The sequence below is a fragment of the Dipodomys ordii genome, unplaced genomic scaffold (genome assembly GCF_000151885.1).
Source record: "Dipodomys ordii isolate 6190 unplaced genomic scaffold, Dord_2.0 Scaffold19, whole genome shotgun sequence".
NCBI classification, from domain to species: Eukaryota; Metazoa; Chordata; class Mammalia; order Rodentia; family Heteromyidae; genus Dipodomys; species Dipodomys ordii.
Window position 1 is genome coordinate 4,957,802 of NW_012267235.1, and position 23,619 is coordinate 4,981,420.

Sequence of the window (23,619 nt, forward strand, 5' to 3'; positions counted from 1 at the left end):
CAGCTCAAGGCTAGCACTCTACCACTTGAGCCACAGCACCACTTCTGGCTTTTTCTGCTTATGTGGTGCTGAGGAATTGAACCCAGGGCCTCATGATGCAAGGCAAGCCCTCTACCACTGAGCCACCTTCCCAGCCCTGAGGTTGGAAACTTTTGTATACTGTATACCTCAAGACAATCAATAAATATATGTTGAATGAAACAATGACTTGTGGAGCAAACTATTAACTACCACATCTCATAGTTTCAGACAGGACTGAGGAGAGTTTGCACTCAAAGGAATTTGAATCACCACCAAACTTAAACTCCAATAGCTAGAGACAAATGATTCTTTTAGAACAATAGCCAAAACTTTGACTCAAACTGATAGTATGGATATAAATGTTGACTTTGAAAAGATTGTTAATGATTTAGAAAGTCCAGGTAGGAATGTAACAAAATCAAACTTGAAAGTATCCTATAACTGGCAGAAACTTACAGAAAAAGAAAATGAGAATACTGACATTAGCATTTTATTGAATATTTTTGTAATTTCCTGGAAAATATTAAGAAAGAGAGAAGCAAAGAAAGAAAATACTTATTTATTTTTAATTTTTTAATTTTAGTCAGTTATGGGGCTTGAACTGGGCCTGGGCACTGTCCCTTTGAGCCATAGCGCCACTTCTAGTTTTCTGGTGGTTAATTGGAGATAAGAGTCTCACAGAGACTTTTCTGCCCAGGCTGGCTTTGAACCATGATCCTCAGACTTCAGCCTCCTGAGTAGCTAGGATTACAGGTGTGAGCCACTGGTGACTGGCTTATTTATTTTTGTGCCAGTCCTGAGGCTTTAATGCAGGGACTCAAGCTCTCCTTAACTTTTTAGCTCAAGGGTGGTGCTACCATTTGAGCCACCCTTTCACTTCTAGCATTTTTGTTGTTGTTGTTAATTGGAGGTAAGAGTCTCTCGGATTTATTTGCCAGGGCAGGCCTCAAACCTTAGATGGATCTGTCTCTTGAAGAGCTGGGATTGCTGATATAAGATACCAGTGCCCAGCTTAGCAGGCCTCTTAACTTCTGGCATTCTCTAACTTTATCTGTTAAATGTGTGAATAAAAATGCTTACTTGGAGGTTTCAATGAGGACTGAAGTTAATTCAAATAAAGTGCTCAGGCCTTATTAGGTCCTAAATAAAGGGTACTGTTTATGTTAAGTTTGTGGTGTTATGCAACTTGAGGCTAAGATAACCAGTGCTTCTAATGACATACCATCAAGGTAACGTTTGATTCCTGAATTGAGAGGACAATAGCTTCCTCTGTGGGGGAGTAGCAGAATTGAGGCTGTGTCCTTTTGATAGTCCAGTGAACCATTACTTTTGAATGTCACTTGGTTTGCTTTTCGAAGAGGCGTGACTTTTCAGTGCATGACTTAGCTATCCAACAATAACACACCCAAGGGAAAAATAAGTTCATAAAAACATCTTTCCTTCTTTACTACTGGCTTCCTTGTGTCTCCTGTTGGCTTTCTTGTCTTTCTCTAGCTCAGTAAATACCAACATGACCCTTGGAAAAAAATTCCAAAAACGTGTTTTTATGTTTGCTTCATATCTTTCCTGTTTTAAGAACTGTGTGTGTGTGTGTGTGTGTTTTCCATTCAGTCATAGGGCTTACCCTCAGGGCCTGGGCGCTGTTCCTGAGCTTTTGTGCTCAAAGCTAGAGCTCTACCACTTTGAGCCAGAGCTCAAAGTTACTTGGAGATCAGAGTCACAGACTTTCCTGCCGGGCTAGCCTCAAACCCTCATCCTTAGTTCTCAGCCTGAGTAGTGAGGATTACAGGCATGTGCCACCAGCGCTAGGAAATGTGTCTTCTTTCAAGTCACCTCCACCAATTTCCTGGCCAAAGTTTCCAAAGTGTGTCTTTGTGGGAAGAGGACTTAGGTCACCCGGGTCTGGTCCCATCATCGGGACCCTTCTTCACGCACACTGTGTAAGTTGTGACCGGAAGGACTCCGGCCTATCACAGTGCGCGCCTCAAAGCTCGACCGGAGGACTGCGCTTGCCCAAGCAAAGGGCTGCGGCGGTTTGCGCACGCGCAGTCTTTCCAGCACGGCATTTCCGTTGCTAGGGGAACCGGAGCTTCTCCAGGGTAGCATCTCCGTTGCTAGGGGAACCGGACGGCGCGCTTTCCGGCGCAGTCGCGCGTCGTCTCGCCTCGGGAGTGTCATGGCGGAGACCATCTGGAACACTGACACCGGAGAGGCCGTGTATCGCTCCCGGGATCCTGTGTGCAACCTGCGCCTCCGGTAGTCGCACCACCCTAGCCGCGGGACCCCCACGATTTGTATACTGTTAAGATGATCCGAGCCAGAACTTTTAGTTGCTCCCGCTGTTCCCACTTCCGGTTACGATTCCGACTGTTTCCGGCCGGATCACCGCACTTCTTCCCGTTCTGCCTGAGACCTTTCTCCAGCCTCAGCTTCTTAGCACTCCTTTCAAGAACGTGTTGCTCCCAAGTCCCGCAGAGCCCCGTCCCCAACATACCCTTTCTAATTTCCCAGTGGGACCCCCCGAGTCCCGCCCGCCACCTCTCTGGGGGGCCTGTGCCACCCGCCAGGCAACGCCACCTCCTCAGTTTTGATCCCCTCCTTCTTGGCTCTGTCTGTCGCCTGGTGGTTTGCCTTGTAACGTTCATTTGGAGCTTCTCTTTTCTTGACAGAGTTCATCTGCAAAGAATCACATCAAGCAGCTTTCTTCACTATCAACCTGCTGTCCAGCCTGGGAAGGACCTCATAGACTTGGCCACTTTTAGGCCTCACCCAACTGCCAGTGGGTGTTATGGTGGTGATGAGACTCATTGGAGTTTGAGAAAGGGGTCTGGGACACTAGAATTACCTTTTACAAGAGTAGATGTGTGTGTATGTGTGTGTTTTAAGGAGGAATGGAAGGTATAAAGAGGTACAGTTCTTTGCCTAACATCACATAGATAGTAAGTGGTGGAACTACGACTCAAACCTAGAGAATTGTAATTACTGCATCATATTATGTATGAAAATTAAGACATTTCTGCTATCAGCATACTGATCCAAATTGTGATCAAATGTAGGGAAATAAATGCCATACATTTGATATGTTATAAACTTGCCCGACAACCTCAATAGCAGCTGTGACATTTTTTATATAATAGAAAAATATTCTCCAAACTCTTAAGTATACTTATAAACATTTTAGTTACTAGTCTTTCTTCCTCCCTCCCTCCCTCCCTGTTTCCCTCCCTCCCTCTACCTTCTCCCTCCCTCCCTCCTTGTCTGCCTCCCTCCCTGTCTCCCTCCCTCCCTCCTTCTTTCCTCTTTTCTTTCTTTCTCTTTTGTGCCTGAACTGGGGCATAAACTCACTGCTTCAAGATCTTGCTTAGCTTTTTTCCTTCAAGGCTGGTGCTCTATCACATGAATTACATCTCTGCTGCTGGTTAGTTGGAGATAAGAGTTTGCTGGGGCTGGATTCAAACTGTGATCTCAGCCTTCTGTGTAGGAAGGATTACATGCATTAGCTACTGGCACCTAGGTTGTTTTATCTTTCTATTCAGACGTATTTCTGGAAAAGAGGGTGGGCCAGTGAGGAAGCATGTATCTCTAAAAATGGCACACTCGGGGCTGGGAAGGTGGCTCAGTGGTAGAGCACTTGCCTTGCATGCTCGAGGCCCTGGGTTCGATTCCTCAGCACCACATAAGAAAAAAACCGGAAGTGGCACTGTGGCTCAAGTTGTAGAGTGCTAACCTTGAGCTGAAGAGCTGAGGAACAGTGCCCAGGCCCAGAGTTCAGGCCCCACGACCGGACTAAAAAAAAAAATGGCACACTCAGGGGTTTATTAGATTTAGTTCTTTAAATTAATTTATTAGACTTTCTTTTCTGGATGCTCAATCTCCTTAGTATTTAGGATTCTATATGTGGCCTCAGGAATAGGAAAGAAAAAATGTGGAGTTTTTTTTTTGTTGTTGTTGGTCCTGGGGCTTAAACTCAGGGCCTACTTACCACTCCTGATTTATTTATTTATTTATTTATTTTTTGTTGGTTGTGAGGCCTGAACTCTGGGCCTGGGCACTGTCCCTCAGCTCTTCAGCTCAAGGCTAGCGCTCTACCACTTGAGCCATAGTGCCACTTCTGGCTTTTTCTGCTTATTTAGTGCTGAGGAATGGAACCCAGGGCCTCATGTATGCAAGACAAGCTCTGTACCACTTAGTCACTTTCCCAGCCCCAGTACTTTTTATTTAGAGTAATGATTAAGACTTTCAGATTCTAATCTTGTATTCTGCTCTTAGAAACTGGATTATATTCATAGCTTTGTTAGCATGAAACATTGCCTAGGTTGAATGCTTAATAAATCACTGAAAAATCCAGTAGATTTTGTAGCAAATATAAAAGCCATGACTTTGAAGCCAGACATGTGATTCACACCTGTAATCCCATCACTCAAAGGGCTAAGGTAGAATTAAGAGTTCAGGGCCAGCCTGGGCTATACAGCAAGATCCTATCCCTACAAAATAAATACAAAGAATAGAGACTTGGGCTATAGACATCCACAGAGCAAGAAGTAGTGCTGATTTGATTCAGGTGTTTGACTCACTGTTGTGTTTGGAGGTGGACACCGCCCAGAGGAGGAGGAAGAAGAAGAGCTTGTGATTGGATGGCAAGAGAAGCTCTTTAGCCAGGTAAGCCAGCATCAATTGTCTGTTTAGTTTACTTCCACCTCCCTACCTGTACCTGGCTAGTGATGGATACTGTCAAACTGATTTCTAGAAAAGTATGACAATTTATTTTTGTCCTGTTTGTTTACAAGGGGGAAAATAATACTATGGCTACCTTTGTCCTGTCTCTTTACCTTTTGACATTCTTGGATCTCCTGCCTTCCATTATTTAAACAAAGGAGAACTGGTTATGAAAACATGTCAAGTAGCATCAACTACTTGACCAGCATCAAAACAGTTACAGGAACTAAAGTCTGATATAGCTATTTCCTTATGGTGACCTCAGTTTGAAGTAGATCTGTACCAGAATGAAGCAGCATGTCAGAGTCCCTTGGATTATCAGTACCGCCAAGAGATCCTCAAACTGGAGAGTTCTGGTGGCAGGAAGAATCGACGAATCTTTACCTACACTGACTCCGATAGATACACCAACTTGGAAGAGGTATAATTCTTTGTGTGGCACCATAGTTTCTTTGTTTGCCTTACTTTTCTGGCCTCCCTGGTTCTATGTGTTAAATCAGAAGCCTGGTATAGTGGGAGAGAGGTAGCTTGTCTCAAAGCTTCAGTGAGCTGCTAGCAGCCAGGCTAGAGTAGACCACGCATAGTTTGCAGATGGTATGACTACTGCACTCTGCCTGCTGGAGTCTAGGGAAGCTGGCAGTATGCACAGTGATAAATAGGTGGGTGCACCTAGAAAAATCTAGATCCACTGTAGTCATGGGAAATGGTTATGTCCTCCATATGCTTATGTCACCTTCTCTTATAGACTTGTTTTACATTTTTCTTCAGTCATTGTATCTGTCCTGTTTTCTCAGGGATATTTAAAATGACTTGGGGGCTGGGGGCTGGTAACTCACACTTATAACCCTACTACATAGGAGGCTGATATCTGAGGATCATGGTTTGAAGCCAGCCCATGCATATAAATCTGATAGAATCTTTTTTTTTTTTGTCTTGTCATTTTTGGTACTGGGGATCAAACCCAAGATATTGCACTTGCTAGGCAAGTGCTTTGCCACTGAGCTACATCCCAGCCAACTGATAGACTCTTATCTTCAATTAACCAGCAAAAAGCTGAAAGTGGAGGTATGACTCAAATGTAGAGTGCCAGCCTTAAGCAGAATAGCTAAGGGACAGTGCCCAGGCCCTGAATTCAAGCCCTACTACTGGGAAAAACAGTAACAACAGCAGCAAGAACCCACCTTGAGGATAGAGCCTATATTTTCTGATTGTCTTTTTCCTGTGGCCCTTTAGATGTCTGCAAGGAGCAGATGTTGAATGAGTAGTCTTGAGAGATTGGCATGCTTTCTTCAGGAGTTGGTAGCATATAAAGAGTTATCTGTTTCAGAAAAGCAAATCGAAATGTCCTTTGTTATCCAAGTGAAGTCTTTCCTAGTTTATTTCAGTATCTCCTAAGCAAACTAACCCAGGTTTTTTGTCAGTATTCACTCAGACTATAGATCAATTTTACTTTTTGTTGTTTTTTTGGTTGGTCGTGGGGCTTGAACTCAGAGGTTGGGTGCTGTCCCTCAGCTTTTCAGCTCAAGGCTAGCACTGTACCACTTGAACCACTCCTGGCTTTTTCTGTTTATGTGGTGCTGAGGAATCGAACCCAGGGCCTCATGCATGTTAGGAAAGCACTCTGCCACTAAGCCACCTTCCCAGCCCATAGATCAATTTTAAGATGAACATAAATAACATTTCTAAATCCTAGGGCAAAGACCTTGACACCTTCTTTGGGTTGTTGTGTTGCTGCTCCCCTTGATTTGCATGTGTATCTGTGAGGCTGTCCCTGAGTTTCAGGTCTGGGAGGAGGTCCTAAGAGGATGGCTTCCCTTCAGGTGTTTGGCCCTATATGGCCTGGATCAAATGGCCTTCACAGCATTTCTCTTTTTCCAGCACTGTCAGAAAATGACCACTTCAGCCAGTGAGATGCCATCATTTTTGGTCGAGCGAATGGCCAATGTCAGACGGCGGCGGCAGGACAGGCGAGGGACGTGAGTGCGAGTTTGTGGGGGCGCGGAAGGCCTTTGTGGTCCCCTCATGACAGGGTTGTCGGCATTTCCACCAGCTCAAGCTTCTTATTCTGCTATGGGCCTCCACTGGGGTATGTTCCCCTACGTTCCCCTTCAGCGTCTTCAGGAGTTATATCCAGGGGAATGACAGTTCCTCTGGTCCCTTCCAGGGAGGGTGGCATCCTCAAGTCACGCATCATCACCTGGGAACCCTCCGAGGAGTTCATCAAGAACAACCATGTCATTAATACCCCTCTGCAGACGATGTATATCATGGCAGACCTAGGGCCCTACGGAAAGTAAGTGAAGCTTCTCACTGTCAGCTCAGAACCTACCCTTTTCTGTCGTTCACTATCACCTTTCTCTTTTAGTCATCTGGAGCATATAGGAGAGAAGGAGGGAGGAAAGTAAAGAGGGAAGAAAGGAGGGAGGGAGGACCTTCTTCACTGTACTTAGAAGATACCATTTGACAATGATAACTGTCCCTGTGTCCACCATTCTCCCCCCCACCCGAAGTCTCTTCCTTGTTCCCTGGAGGGAATCTTGGTGGTGATATTGTGTGTGTGTGTGTGTGTGTGTGTGTGTGTGAGAGAGAGAGAGAGAGAGAGAGAGAGAAAGAGAGAGAGAGAGAGAGTAATGGGGCTTGTACTCAGGGCCTTGGCACTGTCCCTGAGCTCTTTTGATAAGACTAGCTCTTTACCACTTTGAGCCACAGTGCCATTTCCAGTTTCCTGGTGGTTCATTGGAGATAAGAGTCCCACAGACTTTCCTGCCTGGACTGGCTCTGAATGGCAATCCTCAGATCTCAGCCTCCTGAGTAGCTAGGGTTACAGGCATGAGTTACCAGCGCCCCGCTTGATGATGATTTCTTGATTCCTAGGCTTGGCTATAAGACATATGAACATGTCCTCTGTACTCTGAAGGTGGACAGCAACGGTGTGATCACAGTAAAACCTGACTTCACTGGTCTCAAAGGACCCTACAGGTGAGGAGAGGAAAGAAGGGGTGGCAGAAACTAGCATTCCTTCCTTGGCTTTTATTCTTCATCATAGTTGAACAGATTCCCAGAAAGCCCTTCATCGGTTCCCAAATTCCCAGGCAGTAGTTCATATTCAATTCTGGATCATTCGCCTTTAAGAATCTAACAGAAAATATGCAAGCAATTTGAAAGGAATCATATTAGCCATGTAGATAAGTAGAAAGGAGTCTCTGTACTGCTGAGATGGGACTGACCAGTGTGGGAGGTGAACTCAGCCAGGCTGGGCTTCATCTCTTCATCTCTGTTTGAGAGAACAGAACTGTAAGTTAGAAAGCACCTACCCATTGTCTCTTTTTAGGTGTAAGAACTAGGTGCCAAGGATGTTGTGCAGCCAGGGTTTCCATTGGACTTGTTCTCTGGTGCCCTTTCTGCTTTGCCACTTTATTTCCTTCTCCTGGTCGACATTTTGACTGTCTTCATTGCATTGTACTGCCAAGTGAGCTGTGTGGCCAGTGATGCTGAATCCTTGGTCCGGGTCTGGAGGGCCTGGTCTCTCATCATCAAAAGTGGTGCTTTTGTGGCTTTGATCTTACAGAATCGAGACTGAGGGGGAGAAGCAGGAGCTGTGGAAGTACACCATCGACAACGTGTCCTCCCTCGCCCAGCCTGAGGAGGAGGAACGGGAGCAGCGTGTGTTTAAGGATGTGAGAGCTAGTTCATTCTGTGTCCCAGGGGGAGGAGTCCTGGCACCTGGAGAAGAGGCCTTGTCTGAGGCAGATTCTATGGTTGCTGGGGAGGACCATTGCTCTTCACAGCTCATCCAACCCTGATGCATAGTGGACATAGCAGAAAAAACGCTTTGATCTCACTGCAACATCATAAGAGCATATATATCCATATATTTGTACATTGACTATGCTCAATGCAGAGCACATATTTCATTTAGATCTGCACACTAAGGTGAGCAGTTTTATTGTTACCATTTATAAATGAAACAAAGATTGAGTTGCCAGATTCAGTCCTAGACCAGCTCACTCCAGAGCCTCTGTGCTTCATTTCAAAATGTCAGTGGCTGGTGGCTGGGATTATAGGGCCTCCCACTCCCACTGGCCTTCCCAGTTATTGCTTCTTTTCTCCTTCCCATTCAGCACTGACCCCTGGCCTGGCTTGAGTCACATCTTGAGGTTTGTTTTGTTTTGTTTCCTCAGCTTTATGGCCGACACAAGGATTATTTGAGCAGCCTCGTGGGCACGGACTTTGAGATGGTGGGTAGCTTGGCTTCCTGCAGCACTGTGAGCTGTGTTAGCCAGATATTCTTTGGATAAGTAATATTGCCTCTCTTAAAGGCCTCCAAAACATACTCTGAAGTTTAAAAAGAAAGTCAAAGAACTATTTTAAAACATTGCATACGAAAAGAAAACTGTTAATGCATAGGGAGAGGTGTGAAAGGGTCCACACAGGAGAGGTGGGATAAGAGGTTGTAGGTCATATTGGGTAGTGAGAAGAACCTACGAGGACTTTTTACTTATTTCCCAAATTTAGGTGGTTTTGAATTTTTATCAGTAATACATTTATGTGTTACTTTATAGTTAATCAAAAAATATATGTGAGGATGAAAAATACCTTTCTTACCCTTCATGTAAATGTCTTTTTAGAATGCTCCATTTGAATTGAATGTCATTTCTGCTGGTCATATATTTTGGCTCTTTAAAAACAAACCTGGTTGGGGCTGGGAATGTGGCTTAGTGGTAGAGTGCTTGCCTAGCATGCATGAAACCCTGGGTTTGATTCTTTAGTACCACATAAACAGAAAAAGCTGGAAGTGGCGCTCTGATACAAGTGGTAGAGTGCTATCCTTGAGCAAAAAAAACTCAGCGACTGTTCCCAGGCCCTGAGTTCAAGCCCCAGGACTAGCAAAAACAAAACAAAAGAAACCTGGTTTAAGTCAGTTATCATGTCCTGTTCTGTGTCTTCCCTCATTCCAGTTTCACTTCTGGATCTACCAACAAGGATGAACTGCCAACTGATTTCCCCATGCCTGTCTCAGTCTCTGAAAAATTAACTTTTATTATTTTTATATTTCCTGAGCAATAGACATTCATGTTAAAGAGTTAGACAAGATCCATGTGTCAGTGTCTCACACCTGTAATCCTAGCTACTAAGGAAGCTGGAGATCTGAGGATTGTGGTTCAAAGCCAGCCAGGGAATAAAGTTCTTGAGACTCCAATTAACTGACAAAAAAGCTGGAAGTGGAGCTGTGGTTCAAGTGCCAACCCAGACTGAAAAATACCCAAGTGACAGCACAAGGCCCTGAGTTCAAGTCCTAGTACCAGCACACACCCTCACCCATACACATACAAACAAACACACACAAATCAGATGAGACAGATACATAAATAGTTTTAAAAGAAAGCTTAAGCTGCTTGACCTCAACCATCTAAAGGGTTTCAGCTTCCCTTTGCACACCAGAGGTGCTCTTTTTTTTCTTACCTGGATAATTTCCCATACTACATTCTCCTCCCTGCCATTTAAATTGCGTGCTTTTCTCCTGTGCATCTTAGAAAGGGAGATGGTCTGTGGAGAAGTGTCAGGGTGGGGAGAAAGGGCATTAGTGGGGTCCAGAATTGTGTGTCATTTCCTCTTCAGATTTGTGGGTGGGGCTGGGAAGTTACTGGTAACTTCCAGGCCTCCTGATTGTCCATTTCTCTCTACCTTAGACAGCCCCGGGTGCCCTCCGGCTCTTTGTAAATGGAGAGGTAGGTAAGTGTCTTGTCTGACAGAGACCTCTTAATACTTAGGTATGAATCTGGTAGAGCTGTGAGTAATCTATCCCATCTTGGGTTACCCCATACCTTGGTTTGTGATTGGAAACAGTGATGATACTTTCCTGGAACCATACAGGATTCTGGGTCCTCAAAAGGCTTATTCCAGAACATGTGGGTTCCTTAGGACTGGGTTGCATGGCAAAGTCATAAGCTAAAATAATTTTCCTGTTTTCTCTTTTAGTTTCAGCCCAAGGCTATGAATATGACAATCTCTATATCCACTTCTTTGTAGAATTACCAACTACTAGTAAGTAATATCCTTAAGTCTGTTCTTATACCTGTTTTGACAGTTCTGCAGGCATTCAGCCAGACTTCCTTTCCCACTCCCACTGGTACCAGTCTTTTCAAGGTTATAGGTCACTAGGTCATTGCCAGTTTCAATGGGGATTTCTCTGCCTTTACATTACTGGACTACTCACCTTTCTCTTTACTGCAGCATCTGTCACACTTCTGTTCTTTGTGTCACACTGTGCCACATTCCTGTCATCTCACTAGGGGCTTGTGAGGCTCCTTGGTAGATTCTTCCTTCCTCTCTGTTGATTTTAAATTATGAGAATATCTAATTCTGAACTTAGACCTTTGCTGCTCTCTACCTGTTGTTGTCCTAAGTGATCACATCTATCCTGTGGCTTAAATTCTATCTGTATGTCATAGACTTCCAGACCCCTACACTAAACTTAACCTCTTCCATGTCAGACTCATATCCACTTACCTCTTTGTTATTTCTGTACAACATGACTAAGAAGTAGTGTGTTGTTTTGTTTTTTCCTTTTTTTCTTTTTGGTGGTACAGGGGCCTCATGTTTGCTAAACAGCAGCTCTCACTTGACATATACCCCTAGACTTTTTTCTTTTCTTTTTTAAAATGTAGTTATTTTCCAAGTAGCATTTTTTTTTGCCCAGGCTGACCTGACTATGATCTTCCTATCTATGGCCTCCCAAGTAGCTGAACTCACAGGTATGTGCTGCCACTCCTGGCTTATTGGTTGCAATAGGGCCTCATTATTATTTTTAATTTTTAACTTTTTTTTTTTTTGCTAAAGCTGAATTATAGTTCTGCCAGTCTCTGTAGCTGGAATTACAGTCATGAGCTTTAAGGAATAGTCTTGGCCTCAAGGAATAGTCTTAATTCTTCCTTCCTCCCTCAAACTTCCCTTCTCTGATCTCCCCTCTCTTAGCAAAATGATGTCAGTCACTTAGCTGACTCCAAAAATCTAGGAGATATTCTCAATTACTCATTTTCTTTCACTCCTTAAAGTCAGTCCATCCATTCTGTTAGCACTTTCAAAAATTGTCCCAAGCCACTGCTGATGGCCTGTAATCCTAGCCACTCAGGAGGCTGAGAGAAGGCCAGTTCCAGCAGAAACTTCCAAAGGACTCCACCTCTAAAATAACCAGCAAAAAGCTGGGCTTGAGATGTAGTTAAGAACAAACACGAGGCCCTGAGTTCAAACCCTAGTGCTGGCAAAAACAACAAAAACGCTTCACTGTATTTGTCTTTTTCCCCATCACTCTATACCAAGCTACCACCATCTCTTGCCTGAGCCAATGCATTATTTCTGGCTTATCCTCCTACTTCTTCTCTCTTAGTGTTCATCTTCTGCATATACCATACCTACATGAAGCTCTTAAAAAAGGCACCAGTGGCTCATGACTGTAATCCTAGCTACTCAAGAGGCTGAGATTTGAGGATCGTGGTTCAAAGCTTGTGCGACTCTTATCTCCAATAAACTACCAAAAAGCCTGAAATGGAGCTGTGACTCAAGTAGTAGAATGCTAGCCTTAAGTAAAAGAAGCTCAGGGAAAATGCCAAGGCTCTGAGTTCAAATGCCAAAACTGGCAAACTCCCCCCCCCCCACAAAAAAAAGGCAAACTGGTCTTGTTTGAGCCCAAAACTCCAACAGCTTCCCCTCCCACTTAGAAGAAATAAAAAATTCACCTCTAAATAAACTGTTTATTTCTCCCATAGAGCCTTCTAGATTCCTATTCTTGAACACTGCCAGCTTCATTCCCATTTTTAGGACCATTTCCTTTATCTGGAACCTTTTTTTTTTTTTTTTTTTTGGTCACAGGGCTTGAACTCTGGGCCTGCGCGCTGTCCCTCAGCTCTTCAGCTCAAGGCAAGCACTCTATCACTTGAGCCACAACACCACTTCGGGTTTTCTGAGTAGTTTATTGGAGATAAGAGTCTCTCAGATGTTCCTGCCCTGGCTGGCTTTGAACTGGGATGCTCAGATCTCAGCCTCTTAGTAGCTAGGATTACAGGTGTGAGCCATTGGCTCCGGCTATGCCTGTGTTCCTTTTTTTTTTGTCGGTTGTGAGGGCTGAACTCTGGGCCTGGGCGCTATCCCTCAGCTCTTCAGCTCAAGGCTAGTGCCCTACTACTTGAGTCACAGAGCCACTTCTGGCCTTTTTCTGCTTGTGTGGTGCTGAGGAATTGAACTTAGGCCCTCATGCATGCAAGGCAAGCACTCAACCACTGAGCCAATTTCCCAGCCCGCCTGTGTTCCTTTTAAGAAGCATTCTCCCACCCGCACTGTGAATGAGTATACATGTCTCTGTGTTGTTACTCAGCTCTGTTTTCAGTGCAGCATTTCCCCCCTTGAGAGCCTCTCCTAGGTCTCCCCATTTGCATACCAGTATGTTAGCTCCATGATGGATAGGGATCTTTTCTCTTTGATTACCAAGATATCCCCAAGATGGTCCAGCACATAACAAACACTCAGTAAATGAATGACACATTGTAGGAGTGAATATATGAATTATTCACCCATAGTGTGAATAAATGAATCTGCCTTTTTCTCAGTGTCTTACTCTCCTCCCAGAGGCGTTTATTGTATCTGGTCTTTGATTTTCAGACTGGTCAAGTCCAGCTGTACAGCAGCTGTCAGGAGTAACACAGACCTGTGCCACCAAGTCCCTGGGAATGGTAAGGATTCTGGAAGGGAATGGGAATCTGTTCCCACCATGAATTTGAGGCTTCTCAGGCTAGTGGGCGTGCCCTTGGGCCAAACTTCTCTGTGGGCTCTGCAGAGCTGCCTGGGTTAGGGTTCTCTTTTGTTCTATTTGGCTGTCCTTTTGTGTCTCATGAGAAGGTGATCTTGTCATTTGGCCTGAAGGAGAACAAATTCCTCAAGCAGAGGCCTGGTCTACCCTGTGACACCAAATATAAAATGTGACATTTCTGTTTTTAGGACAAGGTGGCTTATTTCTCCTATCCATTCACATTCGAAGCCTTTTTCCTCCACGAGGATGAATCCGCTGGTGAGTAGCTCAGCAGTTGATCGTGGCCTCAGTTCTCCTCAGCCAGTTCCCTCTCTTGGCAAAAAGTCTTCAGTGCCCCGACAGTTCCCTCTCTGTTCCCAGATGCTCTCCTGGAGTGGCCTGTGCTCTACTGTGAGGTGCTCTCCCTGGACTTCTGGCAGCGGTACCGGGTGGAAGGCTATGGGGCTGTGGTGCTGCCTGCCACCCCAGGTAACCTCTTGTCCCTGCCCTTCAAGGGAGTCCACCTGTCCTAGGTCTCAGGAACAAGTTCAGTGCTCCCAAGGATTCAAATGCTTCTGGTGAGAAGTAGGGCTAATTAGGAATTAGGAGCATTCACTTGACTCATTCCTGTTCCTTTGAGGACATTTGAGACAACTGAGTGGAATTGGACGACTTTTGTGGTCAAGCAGCTTGACAACCTGTTATTTGCTTTGTGTTCTCCTGACTGGACTGGTGGCTGAGGGGGAGAAGCCGTATGGTAAACAGGCTTGTGGTGTTCATTTTGAAATGAAAGTGACAGTCTGTGACTAGGTGCTAGGCACTCTACTAAATTATTCTCATCTTTCTACTAATCATTCTGTGAGGTGTAGATGTTGCCGTTATTTCCATTTTACTAGATAAAGGAACCAGGAGGCTCACAAAGGTTGATACACTGTCCTGGACACATAAGTGATAGTTGACAGAGCTGACATTTGAATTCCTGTCTGATTGATTTCTGGTTGATTTAAGGAACTCTTAACCTTACTCACACTCACATTCATCTGAGGTCACATCTTCACTAGACTAGGTGCTTTGGTGGCATGGAGGCCTGTGTCATTGCTGGGGAATGAATCGTTATGGGGCCACATGCCCTTTGTGGACCTGTCCTCTTCCTCTCTTCTCTTGCACAGGTTCACACACCCTGACAGTCTCCACATGGAGGCCTGTGGAACTTAGCCCAGTGGCTGAGCTGAGGAGGTTCTTCATTGGTGGTTCTCTGGAGTTGGAGGACCTCTCTTACGTGCGGGTGCCGGGGACCTTCAAGGTGATTCGTCTCTGGGGAGACTTCATGCTGGGAAGTTAGGTTTCTATTTCTATTTTGAACTAAGTGTCCTCCCTTACGTGTTCCTTGTTTCAGCATTATTTAGTCCTTTCCTTCCTGAGGCTGGGAGTCTGGTACAATCTAGCCTTTCAGTGGTTGGGATGTAGGTGATGGAATGAGATTTTCTTAGAGTTGCTTTCTGTAACCATGGAATGGTAGCAAAGCCAGTGTGGTTCCCAAGGTGTAGACTGCTGAAACAGATCCCGTCTCCACTGTGTCCAAGGGGGAGCGCCTGAGCCGCTTTGGACTCCGCACTGAGACCACAGGAAGCGTCACCTTCCACTTGCACTGTCTGCAGCAGTCCAGGTGAGTCGCCCTGGTCCTCTGCTGTGAGCTTCTTGTCCTTGAAGGCTGGAGAATAGCTCTGACTGTGTGATGGGCTTCCCTGCAGAGCCTTCATGGAATCCAGCTCTCTCCGGAAAAGGATGCGGAGTGTATTGGACCGTCTGGAAGGATTCAGCCAGCAGAGTTCCATTCACAGTGTGCTGGGTAGGTTCCTCTTGCCCCCACTTGGCCACCTGGGGCCATGTTCCTCTGTGCACTACAGCAGCTGATAACATGGCTCTGTCTCCCCCACTTACAGAGGCATTTCATCGAGCCCGACGCCGCATGCAGGAGGCCCGAGAAAGTCTCCCCCAGGATCTAGTGAGCCCCTCGGGAACCTTGGTCTCTTGACTCATTGCACCCCTGGCCTCCAGCAAAAGGACAAGATAAGGGATGTCTGAGGGCAGTGCTCTCCCTTCTCTTGGTCTTTCATATTAGAGACTATATTGGCCTGCCAGGAACCCGAAGAGCTGGGACATTCCCAGGATGGCCCTCTGTCTAGTCTTCAGCAGGGTATTCTTCCTGCCATGTGGAGGTAAAGTTAGGGACCCTAGAGACCTCTCCAGAGTTCAGCACCTATAAATGGACATCAAAACAAAGCAGACTTTTGGTTTGAAAGTAGTTTGAAGTGAGCACTAAACTAGTTTGATCTTGACACAACTTCTCTTCTGGTCTCTACTGAGACCAAAGAACTACAGGGATCTCCTGTTACACAGTCTAAAAAAGGAAGGCTGCTTCCTTCCAAGAAAGGAGGAGGTGAGAACGATCTCAAGACCCTGGACTGTGAGTCTCAGCCTTCTTTTCCAAGCTTGCATTGTTCTATTGCTTAGGGCTTGCTAAGTTTAGAATATGATTTATTTCTAGAGTAAAAAAAGGCTGGAAGAAGTTCTAGTCTTTATTGCTAGCTGGATAGTATCTTTTATTGTTCTTTGTACATATAAACTATTTATACTAACTGATGTTCTGTGGGCTCTTACTCCTCTTAATGTCAGGGCCTGTCTAACTCAGACCAGACCTCTTCTTACCTACAGAAGCCTCATGTACCTCACCAGGCTGACAAATTCGTCTTGAGAATATTGCTGCATCTCACAAAGCCCTGGGGTAGATGTTGGCCTTAAAGAAGCCCCTTGAAATGATGCTGATGCCAGTATCACAATTCAAGACAAGGAAATTCAGCTTAGAGTCCTGTGTTGTCTCTTGGTAAAAACACCCATTTGTGCCTCCAGAACCTACCAGTAAGTCAAGAGATGTTGGAGAAAGTTTGAAGGGAATTATCTTTCAATGAGCACCTGCCAGCTGCCAGATACTGTACATATGTTTCATTCAGTGTTCACAAGCTACAAGCTTTATAAATGAATAAACACTTTATAATTAAGAAATAGGTCCAACTGGAAGTGTGGCTCAAGCGGTAGAGCATCAACCTTGAGCAAAAAAAGACAATTGAGAACATGAGGTCCTAAGTTTAAGCTCCATTGCCTTCACAAGAAACAGGTAAGGTTTTAAATGAGCAATTAAGGCAGAGAGTACTACCTAGGGATAGAGTACTTGCCTAGCACCTATGAGACCCTGGATTCAATTGTGGGGATAAAAAAAAGAAGTTGCCAAAATGAACAAGTAAAAGTTTAAAAAGGAGGAGCTTAAATCTTAAAAATATGATTAGAATTCAGTAAACTATTTTATATGTGAAATAAATTTGAGGAAGTAGTGCTGTGGCTCAAGTGGTAGAGCACTAACCTTGAGTTGAAGGGCTGAGGGACATCACCCAGGCCCAGAGTTCAAGCCGCATGACCGACCCAAAAAAAAAAAATTACAAGAGTGAAGTAAATTTGACACTTAAAGATACTTCACAGTTTGCACTTATTCACTGTTTCACTTTTTTGTTGTTGTTGTTGGTTATGGGGCCTGAACTCTGGGCCTGGGTGCCATCCCTCAGCTCTTCAGCTCAAGGCTGGCACCCAACCACTTGAGTCACAGCACCAGTTTTGGCTTTTTTCTGCTTATGTAGTGCTGAGGAATCGAACCCAGGGCCTTGAGCATGCAAGGCAAGCACTCTACTACTGAGCCAACTTCCCAGCCTTGTTTTACATTTTAAACATAAGTTAAAACTCTGTTGGCCATATAAAGCGACAAAATTGAAGATGCTCAACTTGTATTTTTGTCTTTATAATTACTGTGCTAGCATCATTTGTACCCAACCAACTGTTTAAACACAGGAGGTGCAGTGCTATGGGGCAAGAGGCTGCTACCTGTGGCCAAAGCCTGCTCAGATCTTAACATTATTATATACATTATCTACTTATGTCCCTGTGGTTGGATTTGATGAAGCTCCAGCCCCCTGAAGGTCTATAAGTGCCATACAAAAATGAGACATACCTATTTTGTATTACTCACATAGTCTCCATGCATAACAGGGCATATTGGACCTGAATATGATTTATGAACTGAATGTATTTGTTTTGGCCTAGCCTGTCATAGCTCTTGGATCAGGAAATGGATTTGTGCCTTTACGTTTGTCAGAATCTGGGGCTTTTGGCCAGGCTGGTGCTGAGTCAATAGAGGTTGTTGCAAGCCTGACCCTGACATTCTGATATCTAGATGTTGGGCCATGAAGGAAGCTTCCAGCTTCTTTCAACTATAATACCCAAAAACCTCCCTCTTACCTTCCTCTGGTCAGCCTGAAACTAGCCGTGGTAGAGCTGCTGACCACATCCTAATTAGATTTCGTTATCTACTCTGTTCCAATTGCCCCCATCAAGACAGTGGTGACATAATAGGGTCTTTCTGTGTCCCCAGGGATTCTGGAAATGGAATCCTTGGCCCTATTCTCATGATCAGAACATTAAGGTTGATAATAAACCACTCAAAAACTGAAAGTGGCACTGTGGGTCAAGTGGTAGAGCACTAGCCTTGACAAAGAGCCTCAGGGAGAGCACCAAGGTCCTGAAGTCAAGGCCTACAACTGAAAGACAAAAACAGACAGCCAAATCGTGAGTGAAAAAGCCAAGCAAAAGTGTAAGGCCCTGAATTCAAGCCCCAGTACCAACAGAAGAGGAAAAAGAAAGAGAATGCAAGAGAAGCAAGAAAATGTTTATGTAGTTTATAGATGTCTCAGAGCTGTGAAATAAAAAGCTACATTGCACTGGCCACCAGTGGCTCAGGCCTGTAATCCTAGGTACTCAGTAGGCTGAGATCTGAGGATTGTGGGTGGAAGCCAGCCTGGGAAGAAAAGTCCCTCTGTGACTCTTATCTCCAATAAGCTACTAAAAAAGTCAGAAGTGGCGCTATGACTCAAGTGGTAGAGCACTAGCCTTGAGCACAAAGAGACTCAGGGACAGTACCCAGGCCCTGAATTCAAATCCCAGGACCACCGCCACTACCACCAGCAACAAAATGTTTCATTGATATACTCCAGCCATATTGGTCTATTCCTGGACTTGACCAAGAGTGGATATGAGAGGCTGAAATCCAGCCTGTATTGTGCTTCTGGTGTCAAATTAGATCAAACTGGTGAAGTAGATGTCTTTTTCTAATTTCTATAAAGGCACTGTCATCGATAGTCTTGCCACCATATTGAACATCAGAATCAAGTTAATAAAAAAGAACTCTGGATAAGTACACATACAGCTCTCAACTAGACAAGTGGAACACAGGCTGAAGTTGAGATGCAGAAGTTTGTGATTTGAAGCCAGCCCAGACAAAAAAGTCCATGAAACTCTTCACCAAAATAACCAGCAAAAACCTAGGCTAGAGGGATGGCTTAACTGGTAAAGTACCAACCAGGCATGAAGCTGAACAAATGTGAGGTCTGGAGATCAAACCCTGGTATTGGCTAAAAAATTCCCAAATGAAGGTATAAATGTCAAGATAATGATGATTTTTCACATAGGTTCTATGATTTCCAAAATATTTTTTCACCAATTTGTATCTTATAAAAAAAAATCTGTGACACTATTGGGACTACATTGTTTTATACCAACTTGATAAGGAAGATACCATGAGACCAACAGTTGAGGTAGATCATCTGAGCATGTCACTTTGGTAGCTGAGGAGGAGAGCTTCCAACTAAGGACTAAGACTAAAAATCATTAGCTATGGCCACTATTCTCAACTCAAGCCAAAAGGAGATGCTGAGAAGAGATACAATAGAAAGTAACAATGCACTTCAGGAGGAAATGCTGTCATAAAAGAAAACTGTATTGATCAGGAAGAGACAAGTGAGAATGTGATTCTCCAGGAGCAAGTAAATATTTCATATTTGCAAGAATGTCAGAATGCTTTATCATAAGCCTTTACCACAAAGATAACACTTTCCTTTGACTAAAAATCAGAGTACATTCCTAAGTTTCAAAACCCATTCTCTGCATATACAAGGCAGCAAATACAGACACATGAATGAGCAGATATAATAGGCTTGTTCAAGTTACAAAAAGAACAAGCAAGCCAAGCACCCATGACTCACATCTATAACCTAAGCTACTCAGGAGGCCGAGATCTGAGCATTACAGTTTGAAGACAGCCCAGACAGGAAAGACCACAAGACTCTTATCAGCAATTAACCACCCAAAAGCCAGAAGTGCAGCTGTGGCTCAAGTGATGGAGGATTAGCCTTGAGCAAAAAAGTTCAGGGATGGCTTCCAGGCTCTGAGCTCATGCTCCAGGACCAGCACAAACAAACCACAAAAACAGGCAAAAAAAAAAGAGGCTTACCCAGGGTCATTTGTTTTTACAAAGCAACCCATGTATCCCTAATCTCTTCAATGCTGCCTGCATCTCCTGGTTCCTCAGGGTGTAGATCATGGGGTTGAGCATGGGGGTCATGACCGTGTGGCTGATGGACACAGCCTTGTCCATGGGGAAGGCAGTGAAGGGACGGGCATAAAGGTAAATGCTTGGAATGAAGATCACAGACACCACGATGATGTGTGTGGTACAGGTGGAAGCTGCCTTCCTCCTCACCTCCCCTGGGTGGGACTTGAGCATCACTAGGATGATCAAGTAGGAGATGAGGAGGAGGAACCAGATGACATCTAGCATGCCACTGTTGGAGATCATGAGCAACTCTAAGAGGGAGGTGTCCATGCAGGCGAGCCTCAGTACTTGAGGAACATCACAGTAGAAGTTATCTAGAACATTAGAGCCACATAATGGCAAGGGGAGCATCAGAGAAAGCTGGATGATGGAGTGGACAAAGTCTACTGACCAAGCCATCACCACCAGTCCCACACAGAGCTGAGTGTTCATGATGGTGACAGTGAAGTGGCCTGGAGATGGCAATTAGCTGATCATAGACCATCACAGAGGAAGAAGACCACGGCACCTCCCAGGAAGTGGAAGAAGAAGAGCTGGGCCATGCAGCCCTGGTAGATGGTTGTCTTCTCAGACAGGACGTCCACCAGCATCTTGGGGGCTGTGACTGAGGAGAAACAGAGGTCTAACACAGCCAGATTGTGAAGCAGAAAGTACATGGGGGTGTGGAGCCAAGCATCTGCAGTGGCTGTGACAATGAGGAGGTTTGCCACAACAGTGGTGGTATAGACAAACAAAAAGACCAGAAACAGGAAAAGCTGGAGCTCCCAAGTCTGTGACAGTCCCAGCAAGACAAATTCTGACACCCACATGAAGTTCTCTGGTTCCATGCTGTCATCTCCATCAACCTAGAAGAAGGAACCCTAGATATAGATGCATAAGGTGAGCAGCTGCCCTTCTGGTGTGCAGAGGCTCAGAGCCAAGTTGTTCACATCTGTATGAGAATGAGCCTCATGGGAAGACGCTGAGATCTATGGCTGCCTTTGTCTCTGAAGAGCTGGTAAGTGGGTGCTGGAGGACACGTTCATGAGATACCTGAAAACCGTCCAGGAGAACATGCCACCTGCCATGCAGTTTGACACAGAGGTGGGAAGGCACTTGAATTAAGGCAAATGAGGAGTGGAGTTCAGGTCTTCCATTTTTTTCAGATTCACTCACTGGTTTTATCGAGAGGTTCATTTCCACATCTGTAAGTTAGCCACCGAGAGGCTCAGCTGAATTTTCTGTAGGTTTAAACAGAAAGACTCACATGAATTCTAGAACAGACTGCAAGAATATATGGCAATCACTACTTACTTTGTGAAGACTCCTAAAGATGTCTCTCTGTGTCTAAGCTTTAAGTTTTTAGCAGTATTCACATATTTAACACATCAAAATGTCAACAGACTTTCCACGTACCTATGGTTTTAGTGCACAATTCAGTCAAAAGATCCTAGGGTCCTAGGATCCTAAATTTCCCAACTTGTTTTGTGTCTAGCAGTGTCCATCCTTGTCATAGTCAGTATTTGCTGTGGAACTGCTGTGGCTGCAGGGTGGATGTATAGTTATAAGCTATGAAAATTCTCGCAGGGTCCCTCTGGGCACAACTGGATGCATAATTTATGCAATTCCTTTCTGTTCTCAGTGAACAGGCTCCTCTGGGTCTATAGACAAGATGGACATGAAGTGGAGAGATTCATGAAATTTAAAAATCTGTGATGAGCATCACTTGAAGAGTACTCTCATCTACCTTTCACACAGCAGCCCAGGAAACCTTTCTAAATCCTGAAGTGATCGTGTGTCTTTCTTGTTATAATATTTACTAGCTGTCTAAGTGCCCAAAGCTTAAGTTCAACTAATAAAAGCTCCTTAAAATGCTCTCTATAGATAGAATCAGGAATGAACAACATATTTACACATATGCATGCAACTCTACATCCATATTAAAAGAGAACATTTTACCTATGTAACAGAAGCATATAGAACACCTAACAAGCAGGATCGCAGGAGAAACACTTCCAGGCACATTATAGTAGAAATGATAGATCTGAATAATAAAGAAACAATCTTGCATGCAGCAAAAACAAAAAAGGAGCTATAGTATAATGGGGGAAAAATCAGAATCCTTTCAGATCTCTCTACACAGACACTGAATGCAAAAAAGGCCTGGGAAAGTACGATATGAGCCTTGAGAACCAGTAACTGCTAGCCCAGACTGATATACCCAGCAAAGCTAGCATTCACATTTGATGGAGAAACTAAAATTTTTAATAGTAAAGAAAAACTAAATGAATTCATAAACAATAAGCCAGCATTGGAGAACACAACCTGAAGAAAGCAATCAAGAACAGGAATCCTCATCAGACAGGTATCACTAGAAGTCCAACTTAGTAAGCACAGGAGGAAAGGAAAGACGAAAAACTTAGGAAAATAGGAAATTGATGGGAAACACAGTGCATCTTTCTATAATAACCATAAATATTAACAGCTCAATTCACCAATCAAAAGAAAAAGAACTGCAGATTGGATTAAAAAACAAGACTCATCCATCTGTTGCCTTCAGGAGACCTACCTCTCAGCCAAACATACAAACAAACTCAGTGAAGGGTTGGAGAAAGAGGTAACAGGCAAATGTCCCCAGCAAGAAAGCAGGAGTAGCTATCCTGATATCTGACAAAATAAACTTTTCATTGAAATCAATACAAAAAGACATATTAATACAGGGAACAATCCAAGAAGATATTACCATTATCAACTTATACTCCCCAAATATTGGAGCACCCAATAAGCAAACACTCTCAAACTTACAGAATAAAATAGATCCAAATACTATAATACAAGGAGACTTTAATACCCCACTCTCACCAAAGGATAGGACTATCAACCAGAAGATTGGCAAAGAAGCTACCAAATTAAGTGAAGACATATTTCAAGTGGTACTAATTGACATTTACTGAATTTTCCACCCTAAAATGACATAGTGCACATTCTTCTCAGCAGCTCATGGAACTTTTTCCAAAATAGACCATATCATAGTTTATACAAGGAACTTAAACAAATACAAGGGGATTGACATAATCCCCCGTATCCTATCTGACCACAGTGGAATCAAGCTAGTTCTCAATAACAAAGCATACCGTAGAAATTACTCACATACATGGAAATTGAACAGCACACTTCTGAACAACACCTGAGTAACAACAGAAATTAAAGAAGAAATTAAAAAGTTCCTACAATTCAATGAAAATGAGGACACATCACAAGCAAAAAGCAGTCCCAAGGGGCAAATTTATTACCTTCAGTGCCCACATCAAGAAAATAAAACAGACCAAGTAAACAATCTAATGTTGCAATTAAAACTGCTAGAAAAACATGAAAAAATTGAATCTAAAGTTACTAGATGGAGTGAGATAACCAAATTAAGAGTTGAAATCAATGAGATAGAGACTAAGAAAAGTATAAATAAAAATAATAAAACAAGGGCTGAGAAGGTGGCTCAGTGGTAGTGCGCTTGCCTTGCATGCATGAGGCCCTGGGTTCAATTCCTTAGCACCACATAAGCAAAAAGAAAAAAGCCAGAAGTGGTGCTGTGGCTCAAGTGGTAGAGCGCTAGCCTTGAGCTGAAGAGCTG

The 23,619-nt window shown here is 44.1% G+C and overlaps 1 protein-coding gene and 1 pseudogene across 1 annotated transcript; one reads left to right on the forward strand and one right to left on the reverse strand.

Moving 5' to 3' along the window:
- The first annotated feature begins 2,128 nt into the window (after positions 1-2,128).
- On the forward strand, positions 2,129-16,534 carry Mks1 (Meckel syndrome, type 1). Its single transcript, XM_013013474.1, has 18 exons — positions 2,129-2,277; positions 2,691-2,800; positions 4,610-4,680; positions 5,003-5,158; positions 6,616-6,713; positions 6,902-7,030; positions 7,612-7,716; positions 8,306-8,414; positions 8,919-8,975; positions 10,428-10,470; positions 10,717-10,782; positions 13,393-13,463; positions 13,729-13,798; positions 13,901-14,008; positions 14,689-14,822; positions 15,103-15,185; positions 15,271-15,368; positions 15,463-16,534. Exons 1-18 carry the CDS (start codon positions 2,198-2,200, stop codon positions 15,552-15,554), a joined length of 1,680 nt encoding a protein of 559 aa, XP_012868928.1. The 5' UTR covers positions 2,129-2,197; the 3' UTR covers positions 15,555-16,534.
- Positions 16,535-19,916: 3,382 nt separating this feature from the next.
- Positions 19,917-20,839, reverse strand: LOC105983253 (annotated as a pseudogene).
- Between the last annotated feature and the right edge of the window lie 2,780 nt (positions 20,840-23,619).

What these genes read in the sequence shown, in the direction of transcription:
- Mks1 (XM_013013474.1), top strand. Translation starts at nt 2,198, where the DNA reads ATGGCGGAGACCATCTGGAACACTGACACCGGAGAGGCCGTGTATCGC. An exon ending in GACCTAGGGCCCTACGGAAA is followed by an intron (nt 7,031 to 7,611) that starts GTAAGTGAAGCT and finishes CTTGATTCCTAG; the next exon opens with GCTTGGCTATAAGACATATG. An exon ending in CCACCAAGTCCCTGGGAATG is followed by an intron (nt 13,464 to 13,728) that starts GTAAGGATTCTG and finishes TTCTGTTTTTAG; the next exon opens with GACAAGGTGGCTTATTTCTC.